The sequence below is a fragment of the Cetorhinus maximus genome, chromosome 12 (genome assembly GCF_964194155.1).
Source record: "Cetorhinus maximus chromosome 12, sCetMax3.hap1.1, whole genome shotgun sequence".
NCBI classification, from domain to species: Eukaryota; Metazoa; Chordata; class Chondrichthyes; order Lamniformes; family Cetorhinidae; genus Cetorhinus; species Cetorhinus maximus.
Genome location: NC_135890.1, coordinates 123,159,095 through 123,171,923, shown reverse-complemented (window position 1 = coordinate 123,171,923; position 12,829 = coordinate 123,159,095). Strand labels below are relative to the sequence as shown.

Below are 12,829 nucleotides of genomic sequence, written 5' to 3'. Positions count from 1 at the left end.
CAGGATGTTGATAGTGGTGTATTTGACCAAAGATAATGCTATTAAATGTGAAGGGGTGATGGCTAGATTCTCTCTTGTTGGAGATGGTCATTGCCTGGCACTTGTGTGGTGCAAATGTTTCTTGCCACTTGTCAGCCCAAGCCTGGATGTTGTCCAGGTCTTACTGCATATCGACATGGACTGCTTCAGTATCTGAGGAGTCGTGAATGGTGCTGAACATTGTGCAATCATCAGTGAACATCCTCACTTCTGACCTTATGATGGAGGGAAGGTCATTGATGAAACAGATGAAGATGTTTGGGCCTAAGACACTACCCTGAGGAACTCCTGCAGTGATGTCCTGGGACTGAGATGATTGACCTTCAACAACTACAACCATCTTCCTGGAGCTGGGATTTAATAACCTCCTGGCCCATTTTAAAAGAGGTGCAGCCAAATGCATATGTCATCTGTCCTACACCTGTTAGGAAATATGTTCCTAATTTTCAATTTTTTCAAAACCCTAAAATAAAACCACACACTGTTCACTTTCTATTACATTAATTGTCCTTCTTCTAAAAATCTAAAGCTTAGTTGCATGTCTGGCAGGAACAGAGATGTTCTTTCAACTCTAATTTTCAGAAGTGACTCTTCGTTGCGTTCCTGATAAGGTAAGCATCAATCTCTTCCCAAAAGGCTGTGGATAATTGATGCTTTCAAGACTGAGATTGATAGAGTTTTGTTTGGTAAGGGTATAAAAGGATACAGAACTAAGGTGGATAACTGGAGTTGAAGTACAGTTTGGCTGCCCCACTCCCTGGCCCCAGCCTCAGTTCCCTTCCTGATTGCATAGCTTACCAGCTTCATGTTTTGTTTGTTCAGGATTGCCCTGTTCCTTTATCCCTCAGTGGTAGCTGTCCATCTCGTAAGACGATGATTTGTGACAACTCCATGTTAAGCATCACCTGGCAGGTCTCAGAAGCCCCACTCTGACATAGCAATCTCTGTTACATTTGCTGCAAAGGAAAGCAGTGGGTTCAGAAGGTGCATGATTCACTGGTCTCTGTTTCCTCTGGGCCCTCTTCTCGGACAGCTAAGCTTTTCATTTCTGCTCTCCTCTTCCAATGCCCTTCGAAGCAGCCCAGAGGTCATGGCTGTCAGCGATTTTTTCCCAGTTGTCAGTGTCAATGTTCACTACCTCCATACTTAACTTCCTTGTAGTAGAGGTTTGGATGCTCAGGAGGTCATGACCCACTGGCCAGTTCACCAAACATAAGATCTTTGGGACTACAGCCATCATCCATCTGATGAACGTGGCCAAGTCAGCACAGACATCATTATCTTAGCAATGAATGTATGCTGATGGAATTAACAGACTCCAGGACCTCTGAGTTGGTGACCTTTGTCCTGCCAAGAGATGCCGATAATAAGTCTGAGACAGCGAGGGTGGAAACCGTTCAGCCTTTTCTCTTGCCTTGTATATGTTGTCCAGGTCTCACCACTGTAGAGGAGCACATTGAGGACGTAGGCTTGGTAGACTCGCAGTTTGGTGTTCTCGGTCAGATTGCTGTTGTTCCAAATTCTCTTACTCAGCTTGCACATAACAGCTGAAGCTTTTGTGATGTGTGTTGATTTCAGCATCCAGTGACAGATTGCTGGACCAGGATTTTTCGCTGAGCGGGTGGGTACACGCCGACCTGCTCGAGCATAAATTGATGGGCAATGATGTTGGGCAAGCGTCATTGCACGATATTCCGGTAGGCGGGTGTGCACGGGAGTTGGCAGCATGCCAGCAAGCCTGCCGACAATTAAAAGGCCTGTTAAGGCTGTTACTAATCCAATTGATTTAAACTTTTCGCTGCCCATCCAATCTTATGGTTGGACAGAGTCACATGAGGGGACATGTTTTTTTACACCTTAAAATTCTTTATTTTTTATTTTCAAAACCATTCATCTCTCTGAGGCAGCTCTGTGCTTTAGGGAGCTTTTCCGATGTGCACACGTGCACGTGCGTGAACCTGCGCTCTCGACCTCCTCCCCCCTCACACAGGCAGCGCTGAAGTACGCGTTTCATGTTGGGCAGGCCTTAATAGGCCCACCAGCGTGAAATCATGGTCCAGCCCCAATGGCGGGCGGCGGGCGGCTTCCCAACCGCTCCCACCGAGCCCACCCGACAAGGGAAAAATCCTGACCCTGGTGTTGTGGAGCCTAGATATGTGGAGTGATCAACAACCTCCAGTGTCACATTGTCAATGCTGATAGATGGCGGTATGGCAACATCCTGGACCATGACATTTGTCTTCCTGATACTCAAACCAAACTCTTTACAGGCATAAGAGAGCCTATCCATTTGTCGCTGAGGGTGTTCCTCCCCTTCCCCTATGCTGTGTTTCACTCCTGCTCTGCTCCTTGACCATGAAAGTGACTATGGGCGGAATGTACCGCTCATGCCAATGGCGGGATTCATGACCGGCGGGGTCACAAAATTTGGAATGATAGCAAAAGTCAGTTTCTCACTAGTGGGAAATTAGTTTGGAATTTCTTACCCTGCCGCTATGTCTAGGTACACCTCCAACATGCGCAGCAGAGCTGCAGGCAGCTTGTTGACTGCCATGCCCTGTTGTCTGAGATCACAGAATCGCAGAAGGAGGCCATTCGGCCCATTGAGTATGTACTAGCTCTCTGAAAGAGCATTCCACCTAATCCCACTCTAACGCCTTATCCTCCTAACCTTGCAAATCCTCTCTTTTCAGGTAGCAATCCAATTCCTTGTGGAATACCTCAATCGAACCTGCCTCCACCACCCTCTCAGGAAGTTCATTCCAGACTCCAACCATTCTCTGGGTGAAAAAAATTCTCCTTACATCACATTTACTCTTTTTGCCAATTATTTTGAATCTGTGCCCTCTAGTTCTTGATGTTCTCTTGAGTGGGAATAGTTTCTCACCATTTACCCTGTACCTACCCCTCAGAATCCTGAAGACCTCTATCAAGTCTCCTTTCAGCCTTCTTTTCTCCAAAGAAAACAATCCCAACCTCTCCAATCTATCCTCATGGCTATAGTTCTTCATCCCAGTGTCATTCTTGTGAATCCCCTCTGTACTCTCCAATGCCTTCACATCCTTCCTCAAGTATGGCACCCAGAACGGGATGCAGTACTCCAGGTGAGGACTAACTAGTGTCTTATACAAGTTCAACACGACCTCCTTACTCTTGTACTCAATGCCCCTATTAATAAAGCCTAAGATACTATATGCTTTATTAACTGTTCTTTCAACATGTCCTGCCATCTTCAATGACTTATGTACATATACACCAATGTCCCTCTGTTCCTGCACCTCCTTTAGAGTTTCTCCCTTTATTTAATACTGTCACTCCATATTCTGCCTGCCAAAATGAATCACCTCACACTTCTCTGCATTGAACTTCATCTGCCACTTGTCTGCCCAATCCACCAACATGTTTATGTCCTTTTGAAGTTCAAGACTATCCTCATTACAGTTGACAACATTTACAATCTTCGTATCATCTGCAAATTTTGAAATCATGCCCTGAACACCTCAGTGTCACAGTCACAGTATCTTTACAGTGCAGAAGGAGGCCATTCGGCCCATTGAGTCTGTATTAGCTCTCTGAAACAGCATTCCACCTGGTCCCACTCCCCTGCCTTATCCCTGTAACTTTGCTCATTCTCTTTTCAGGTAGTAATCCAATTCCCTTTTGAATAAATCGAACCTACCTCCACCACCCTTTCAGGTTGTTCCAGGCTCCAACCGCCCTCTGGGTGAAAAAATTTTCCTCACATCACATTTACTCCTTTTGCCAATTATTTTGAATATGTGCCCTCTAGTTCTTGATGCTCTCTTGAATGGGAACAGTTTCTCACCATTTACCCTGTCCATACCCCTCAGGATCTTGAATGCCTCTATCAAGTCTCCTCTCAGCCTTCTTTTCTCCAGGGAAACAGTTCCAACCTCTCCAATCTATCCTCACAGCTACAGTTCTTCATCCCAGAATCTCCACTGTACTCTCCAATGCCTTCACATCCTTCCTCAGGTATGGTGCCCAGAAAATGTCCTGCCATCTTCAATGACTTATGTACATATACACCGAGGTCCCTCTGTTCCTGCACATCCTTTAGAGGCTTCCCCTTTATTTTATACTGTCTCTCCAAAGCTTTCCTGCCAAAACGAATCACCTCACACTCCTTTGAACTTCATCTACCACTTGTCTGCCCAATCCACCAACATGCCTATGCCTTTTTGAAGTTCATGACTATCCTCATCACAGTTGACAACTTTTCCAATCTTCGTATCATATACAAATTTTGAAATCATGCCCTGAACACCACAGAATAGGTCATTAATATATATCAGGAAGAGCAAGGGTCCCAACACTGACCCCTGGGGAACCCCACTACAAACCTCCCTCCAATCTGAAAAACACTACTCTCTGTTTCCTGTCACTCAGCCAATTTCTTATCCAAGTGCCTACTTTCCCTTTTATTCCATGAGCTAGAATTTTGCTCACAAATCTGTTGTGTGGCACTATATCAAATGCCTTTTGAAAATCCATATACACCACATCAACAGTGTTTCCTTTATCGACCTTCTCTGTTACCTCCTCAAAACACTCCAGCAAGTTAGTTTAACTTGGGCGAAGCCAGAGTGTTAAAAGAATGCAAGACGGAATGAGACTGCGATAAACAGAGTAAATTGTAGTATACATTGGAATTATTCTAAATTAAGATAATAATTAAAATAAATTAGTAAATACCGTAGTAAACGCTTTATATAAAGTATAAGGTATGTCAGTGCAGCTCAGCCATGTGGAATGTGCATCTTGCGGAATGTGGGAAGTCATGCAGGCACAAAGTGCCCTCAATGACCACATCTGCAGGAATCATCACCAGCTGCAGGAACTTGAGCTCTGAGTTGTGGAGCTTGAGCGGCGGCTGGAGTCACTGTGGTGCATCCACAAAGCTGAGGATTACATGGATAGCACATTTAGAGAGGTGGTCACGCCTCAGCTAAGAAGTACACAGGCAGAGAGGGAATGGGTGACCGCCAGAGTATCTAGGAGAAACAGGCAGGTAGTGCAGGAATCCCCTGAGGCTATCGCGCTCTCTAGCTGCTTTTCCATTTTGGATACTCATGAGCGAGATGGTTCCTCAGAGGATTGTAGCAAGAGACAAGTTTGTGGCACCGCGAGTGGCTCAGCTGCGCAGGAGGGGAGGAGAAAGAGTGGAAGAGCAATAGTAATAGGGGGTTCCATAGTTAGGGGAGCAGACAGGCATTTCTGTGGCCGTAAACGAGACTCCAGGATGGTGTGTTGCCTGCCTGGTGCCAAGATCAATGATGCCACAGGCCAGCTGTAGGACATTCTTCTACGAAAGGGTGAACAACCAGAGGTGGCGGTCCACATTGAAACCAATGGCATAGGTAGAAAAAGGGATGAGGTCCTGAAAGCAGATTTTCGGGAGTTAGGAATCGTTAAGATATAACAGAGACACAGGGCTGGGAACAGAGAGTAAAAGATAAAAGAGAGAGAAAAGAGGGGAGAAAGAACCTGCATTTATACAGCGCCATTCATGATCTCGAAGTATTTTACAGCCAATGAAATACTTTTGAAGTGTAGTCACTGCTGGGAAACGTGGCAGCCAATTTGCACACAGCAAGCTCCCACTAACAGCATTATGAAAATTACCAGATAATCCATTTTAGTGATTTTTGGTCAAGGGATAAATATTTCCCAAGACAGCATGAAAACTCCCCTGCCTGAGGGCAGACAAGGCCTCAGTTAGCTTCTCATCCAAAAGACGGCACCTCCAACAGTGCAGCATTCCATCAGTGCACTAGCACAGAGCATAAATCTTTTGCTCAGGGCTGTGGAGTGGGGCTGAAGCTCACCATCTTCTGGCTTAGAAGCCAGGATGTCACCCACTGAGCCACAGCTGGATGGATGAGGTGGGGGAGGAGGTGGTGGGGGGAGTGATGCTGGGATTTTACTGTAAAATGAGACAACTGAGCTGATCAGCCAGATTGGAGTTAATAAGAGAAAATCAAGGTGGCTTCATTCAGTGGTTATCATATTTCGGGGTTCAGGTACGGTGTGAGAAGCTGAAGGCAGCACAGTTATGTTGTTATACATTCGGACTTTTAGAAAACCTGTGACAATGTCCCTCATGAAAGGCAAATTAAAGGATGAAAGCTTCTGGGATGAAAGGAAATTGTTAATTGGACTGAAAATCAGTTTGATGATGAGAAGCAGAGGGTCCTTATAACTGGGAATAATCAGAGTCCAGCACTCTCAAACAGCGAAAACCCCATAGGGATTAGACAAGGTGCCAGCTGGGTGTAATATTTATTAGAGAGTAAAATCTCTGTTGGTGATAACCACTCTTAAATGCTTTTGCATCACATTCCTGTACCCACTTTAATGAGTTGATAACCCATTCATTTTCAAGAGGTTTGTGGTTACAGGGTAATGTCCTACAATGTGCTTTTTTTTTATTCATTCACAGGATGTGGGCTTTACTGGCTGGGCCAGCATTTATTGCCCATCTCTAGTTGCACTTGACAAGGTGGTGATGAGCTGTCTTCTTGAACCGCTGCAGTTCATGTGGTGTAGGTACACCTACAGTGCTGTTAGGAGGTGTCAGCTGTGGCTCAGTTCATAGCACCCTCGCCTTTGAAACAGAGGGTTGTGGGTTCATGTCCCACTCCCGGAAACCAAGAACTGTGAATGTACTCGAAAGAATTACATGCGATCTGTTGATAACTCGAAAGAGTTACAGTGCTGTTAGGAAGGGAGTTCCAGGATTTTGATCCAGTGACAGTGAAGGAACGGTGATATATTTCCAAGTCAGGATGGTGAGTGACTTGCAGGGGAACTTCCAGGTGGTGGTGTTCCCATGTGTCTGCTGCCCTTGTCCTTCTAGATGGTAATAGTCATGGGTTTGGAAGGTGCTGTCGAAGGAGCCTTGGTGAACACCTGCAGTGCATCTTGTAGATGGTACACACACTGCTACTACTGTGTGTCGGTGGTGGAGGGAGCGAATGTTTGTGGGAAGGATGCCATTCAAGTGGACTGCTTTGTCCTGGACGGTGTCAAGCTTCTTGAGTGTTGTGGGAGCTGTACTCATCCAGGCAAGTGGGGAGTATTCCATCACACTCCTGACTTGTGCCTTGTAGATGGTGGACAAGCTTTGGGGAGTCAGGAGGTGGGTTACTCATCGCAGGATTCCTAGCTTCTAACCTGCTCTTGTAGCCACAGTATTTATATGGCTAGTCCAGTTCAGTTTCTGGGCAATGGTAACCCCCAGGATGTTGATAGTGGGGGATTCAGTGATGGTAATGCCATTGAATGTCAAGGGACAATGGTTAGATTCTCTCTTGTTGGAGATGGTCATTGTCTGATTCTTGTGTGGCGCGAATGTTACTTGCCACTTGTCAGCCCAAGTCTGGATATTGTCCAGGTCTTGCTGCATTTGGACATGGACTGCTTCAGTATCTGAGGAGTCACGAATGGTGCTGAACATTGTGCAATCATCAGCGAACATCCCCACTTCTGACCTTATGATTGCTGGAAGGTCATTAATGAAACAGCTGAAGATGGTTGGGCCGAGGACATTATCCTGGGGAACTCCTGCAGTGATGTCTTGGAACTGAGATGACTGACCTCCAACAACCACAACTATCTTCCTTTGTGTTAGATATGACTCCAACCAGTGGAGAGTTTTTCCCCTGATTCCCATTGATTCCAGTTTTGCTAGGGCTCCTTGATGCCACACTCGGTCAAATGCTGCCTCGATGTCAAGGGCAGTCACTCTCACCTCACTTCGGGAGCTCAGCTCTTTTGTCCATGTTTGAACCAAGGCTGTAATGAGATTAGGAGCTGAGTGGCCCTGGCGGAACCCAAACTGAGCATCAGTGAGCAGATTATTGCTAAGCAAGTGCCGTTTGATAGCACTGCTGGTGACTCCTTCCATCACTTTACTGATGATCGAGAGTAGACCGATGGGGCGGTAATTAGCCAGGTTGGATTTGTCCTGCTTTTTTTGTGCAGGACATACCTAGGCAATTTTCTAAATAGCTGGGTAGACGCCAGTGTTGTAGCTGCACTGGAATGGTTTGACTAGGGGCGCAGCAAGTTCTGGAGCACAAGTCTTCAGTACTATTGCCGGAATATTGTCAGGGCCCATAGCCTTTACAGTATCCAGTGCCTTCAGCCATTCTTCATATCACCGTCTAGGTCATTAATATATATCAGGAAGAGCAAGGGTCCCAATACTGACCCCTGGGGAACTCCACTACAAACCTTCCTCCAATCTGAAAATCACTACTCTCTGTTTCCTGTCATTCAGCCAATTTCTTATCTGAGTGCCTACTTTCCCATTTATTCCAAGAGCTCGAATTTTGCTTATAAGTCTGTTGTGTGACAACGTATCAAATGCTTTTTCAAAATCCATATACACCACATCAACAGCATTGCCCTTATCAACCTTCTCTGTTACCTCCAGCAAGTTAGTTAAACATGATTTTTACTTAATGAATCCATGCTGGCCTTCCTTAATTACCCTTTACTTGTCTAAGTGACTATTGATTTTATTTCGAACTATAGTTTCCAGAAGCTTCCCTACCAGTGAAGTGAAACTGACTGGTCTGTAGTTGCCGGCTTTATCCTTGCACCCCTTTTTGAACAAGGGTGTAACATTCATAGTTCTCCAGTCCTCTGGCACCTCCCCTGTGTCTAAGGAAGACTGGAAGATTATCACTAGTGCCTCTGCAATTTCCATTCTCTCTGTCCTCAGTACCCTTGGATGCATCTCATCTGGTCCTGGTACCTTATCTATTTTAAGTAAAGATAGCCTTTCTAACACCTCCTCCTTCTCAATTGTAAGTTCTTCTAGGGTACCAGTTACCTCCTCTCTCACATCACCTGCATAGCATCTTCTTCCTTTGTAAAGACAGATGCAAAGTATTTGTTTAATACCTCTGCTATTTCTCTTGCCTCCATGTGCAAGTCCCCTTTTTTATCCCTAATCAGCCCTACTCTTTCTTTTACCACCTTTTTATTATTTATCCTCTTTCTTTTACCACCCTTTTATTATTTTCATGCTTATAGAAGATCTTGGGATTCCCTGTCATGTAGGTTTTCAGTTCTTTTCATGCTCTCTCCTTGCTTTTCTTATTAGTTTTTTCACTTCCCCTCTAGTCCTTCTGTATTCTGCCTGATTCTGACATCTGCATGTCATTCAGCAAATACAATGGAGAATCAGGCTTGGCTTGGAGATGACTTTGGTGGCCTGGAGGGCCCCGGCCTGGTAAGGGTGTCCTGCTCAAGGGCAGGTGCACCCCCTTCATCCTGACCTGCTGGAGTTGATGGGGTCACAGGCAGAGGCAATCTGTAGTGGCTGAACACCCTTGGAGTGTCCTGGATTGATGCCTCCGGGGTGTACAGCTGACATGCCTCCTCCCTGTGGGTGCCCAAGGGCCCCTCCCTGATTCCTCCGTGGAGGGAGGTTGTGGTATCCCGTTACATCCCTCACCTAGCCATTGCTTGAACGTACTCATGGCTAGAGCGATGACGAGCAAGTTTGAGCACAAATCCGCAGAAACTGCTGGACCTGGGCCTCCAAGGCGGCCGCCAGGCATCCCATGGAGACTTTGATGCGCTTGCATTCTGGAGCCACGACATCAGACAGAACGGAGACGGACCCCTCCATCCTTTGCTCCAACCTGCTGATGGCCTCTGACAACTCTGCCTGATGTTCCCTTTCCTATCATTGTAGCTCCAACATTTCTCTCATTGTCAATTCCAGAGGCCCGAGATTGGACTCGGACTCTGCATGGGATTGGTGTCCAGCAGTCCTCCGAGTGTCGGAAACCTCGGCTGTAACTGCCTCCAACTACTGTGGACCCGCGTCTATGAGGCGATCACCAGATAGTGACCCTGAGCCTGCTCTAGAACTAGGACCCACCAAGGTGTATGTATCTGTGCTGGTGGAGGATACAGTGATGGGTCATCTGATGCCTCCTCAGGATCCTCATCTGAGGTGGTCTGGGGGCTGGGGCTGATGCGCTGGTTGGTGCTCTCCCTCTGCCTTTTCTTGCTGGTGGCTGAAATAGAGAAGAGATAATGAGTGATTGACTGGAAGTTCACCAGATTGAGGAAACTGGGCCTGTATTCTCCAGAGTTTTGAAGAATGAGAGGTGATCTCATTGAAACTTACAAAATTCTTACAGGGCATGACAGGGTAGATGTGGATAGAATGATTCCCCTGGTTTGGGGGTCTAGAACCAGGGGACACAGTCTCAGAATAAGGTTCAGGCCATTTAAGACTGAGATGAGGAAGAATTTCTTCACTCAGAGGGTGGTGAATCTTTGGAATTCTTTACCCCAGAAGGCTGTGGAAGCTCAATCACTGAGCATGTTCAAGATAGAAATCGATAGATTTCTGGATATTAATAACATCAAGGGATATGGAGATATGCAGGGATGTGGTATTGAGGTGGATGATCAGCCACAATCTAATTGAATGGCGGAGCAGGCTCAACAAGCTGAATGGCCTATTTCTGTTCCTATCATCCTATGACTAGACAGTCACCTACAATAAAAGCCACTCACGGCCATTGTCCCCTTATGGCCGATGTATACTGCATGGACCCTCACTGGCTTTCTCGGGGAGGCTAATCTCTCCTTCCACATGAGAACGATCTCTGTCCTCACCAGTGAGCTGTGCCATCTGCTCCTCATAGGGGGTGAATGTCCTCCACTGTGGCATCCCCCTCCGGTCTGGGATCTCTCCCTCTTGTGAGAAATCTTCTCCTGCACAAAAGCCAGATGGATTGACTGTGAGCATGACAGATGAAAGAGCAGCTCAGAAGCATGCATGCCTGCTGTGTGTACTGAGTGCTCCCCAGTAAGGGATGAAGCTGCCAATTATGCAGGATCTTCCAGGAGATGATGATGTTAAAGTGGCTGTCAGACAATCAGTGCTGGTGTCCCTTCTGGTAGTGTGACATCCCTGTGGACTGTAACCCTGTGAATGTCTTTGGCCTTATGAGGGTTTGAGTTTGGAGTTAGAAGGTTCACTTACCTTGGTGGAGCGGATGAGATCATTCATTCTCTTCCTGCACTGCAGAGCATTTCTATTCTGAGGTCCACAAGTGCTGCCCTCCCTGGTGACCTCCCAGGCTGGTGTGGTCATGGTGGTGACCTCCTGCTTCCATCCCTCGGAAAGTGGACCTCCCACCTGTTCTGGATGGCCTGGAGGAGTCTCTCCAGGGAGGCCTCGCTGAACCATGGAGTTAAGGGTTTGCTTTGTCTCAGTGCCATAGTTTGACTCTTCAGCTCTCACCTGTCCTGTAGTAAGTGAATGTGTGCGCGGGTGCCATTGAAATATGGGTCCAGGACCTTCAACCTCATGAGCTAATGGCGGGATGGATGAACCATTGCCCACCCTGCCATTGAGGTTTGACAAGCTCCTTGCTATGCATAACTAGTGAGCTGAAAAGTGGAAGATCTGGAGGAAAACCTGCCCCACTGCCCAACTGGAATGACGCTGACTTTCCCTCCAGCCACTACACTTAGTCTCCAGAACAGAAAATTCTGCCCTGTATAAGCAATGCCACAAAATAAAAATAAACACAAATGTGTTTCATATATGTTAAAACATGGTGTGGAAATCTTATGCCTGTGTGAGTTTCATGATAAATTCCTAGGTCCACATCTATAATGCTAATTGCCTATGTAAACTTGTCACACTGCAATTACACTCTTCAGCCAGTAGTTGCGCTGTAGTACCAAGCCCTTTGCATCTTCCAGCTCTTCAGGCAGTAGAGAAACTCTTATTCCAACTATCACTACTCCTCTGCTTCCCAAATTGCTGCAAGTTTTGCTATCTAACAATAAATTCACAGTATTATTTTAAATAGTGACAAAGCATATACCTTTCAAATGGGTACGGAATTAGGTGTGGAATGTGGTTCAGTTATACCCCAGCCTCAAACCCCATTTCAGTTGAAGATTACATTTAGTCTCATTCCCTGTATGCAGCATCACTGGACATCAACTAGGATTACAGAATGGTTGTCATGTACTAGGAAATATTTGCATATTTCAATGCTGCAAAGGGAAATTTAGTAACTGAAGGTTCAAAATATATTGATGTTCAAGTACACACACTGTCACATACGTACATGCTTACAAAGTCTGGGCTTCAATTCAGGTTAGTGTGTGTCATTTACTCTAGGGATATACTAACTGTTTTTGCCTGCTAATTCCATGTTGAGTTTGTGAAACTTATTGCTCAAACTAGGTAACAAATATGCAACAAATTGTTTCTTACCCTGTTGCCCCAAGTAAAAATGCTCACTGCCAAAACTTGTTTCATGTTCAGGTTATACATTATATTCAGCCGCTCACTATAATCCTGTGCTTCGGTTTCTTCATTAGCAAAACTACGTACAGTTTTGATACATGAGATTGTCTCCTCTGCTACCTTGTTTGCATTTGCCAAAGCATCCTGAACCTGTTTGGCTAGTTTCTAAAGAAGGAAAGTAAAATAGGTTAGCAAATTACTATACTATATGTTATTATTGTAGTAAATTATTAGATGGTGTGACCTTAAGTGAACAATATAATTTTCCAAAGAGCACTAAATAAGCATCTATTCCTCAATCGATAAAATGTTGAAAACCATCTGGACACACTTCCCATCTACAGAACTTTACTTCCTATTGTCACAATCATGTCCTGTTTTTGTGTCAGTTTTCTTTCCCATTATAAATTCTTGTGTCCCCACTGCCCATGTAAACTTATCAAGCTGTTAACTGTATTTTTCCAC

General features: G+C 45.6%; 1 protein-coding gene across 3 annotated transcripts in view; it reads right to left on the bottom strand.

The window, feature by feature from the left end:
* Positions 1–12,829, bottom strand: part of LOC144687933 (ABC-type oligopeptide transporter ABCB9-like) — a 68,829-nt gene that overhangs the window by 20,700 nt on the left and 35,300 nt on the right. For 2 of the 3 annotated variants that reach the window (XM_078554561.1, XM_078554560.1), the window contains exon 6: positions 12,332–12,529. The exons of the other annotated variant lie outside the window; for it this stretch is intronic. In XM_078554561.1, coding sequence (XP_078410687.1) covers positions 12,332–12,529 — 198 coding nt within the window. The remainder of the gene's footprint in view (positions 1–12,331; positions 12,530–12,829) is intronic. 3 annotated transcript variants of the gene reach the window in all.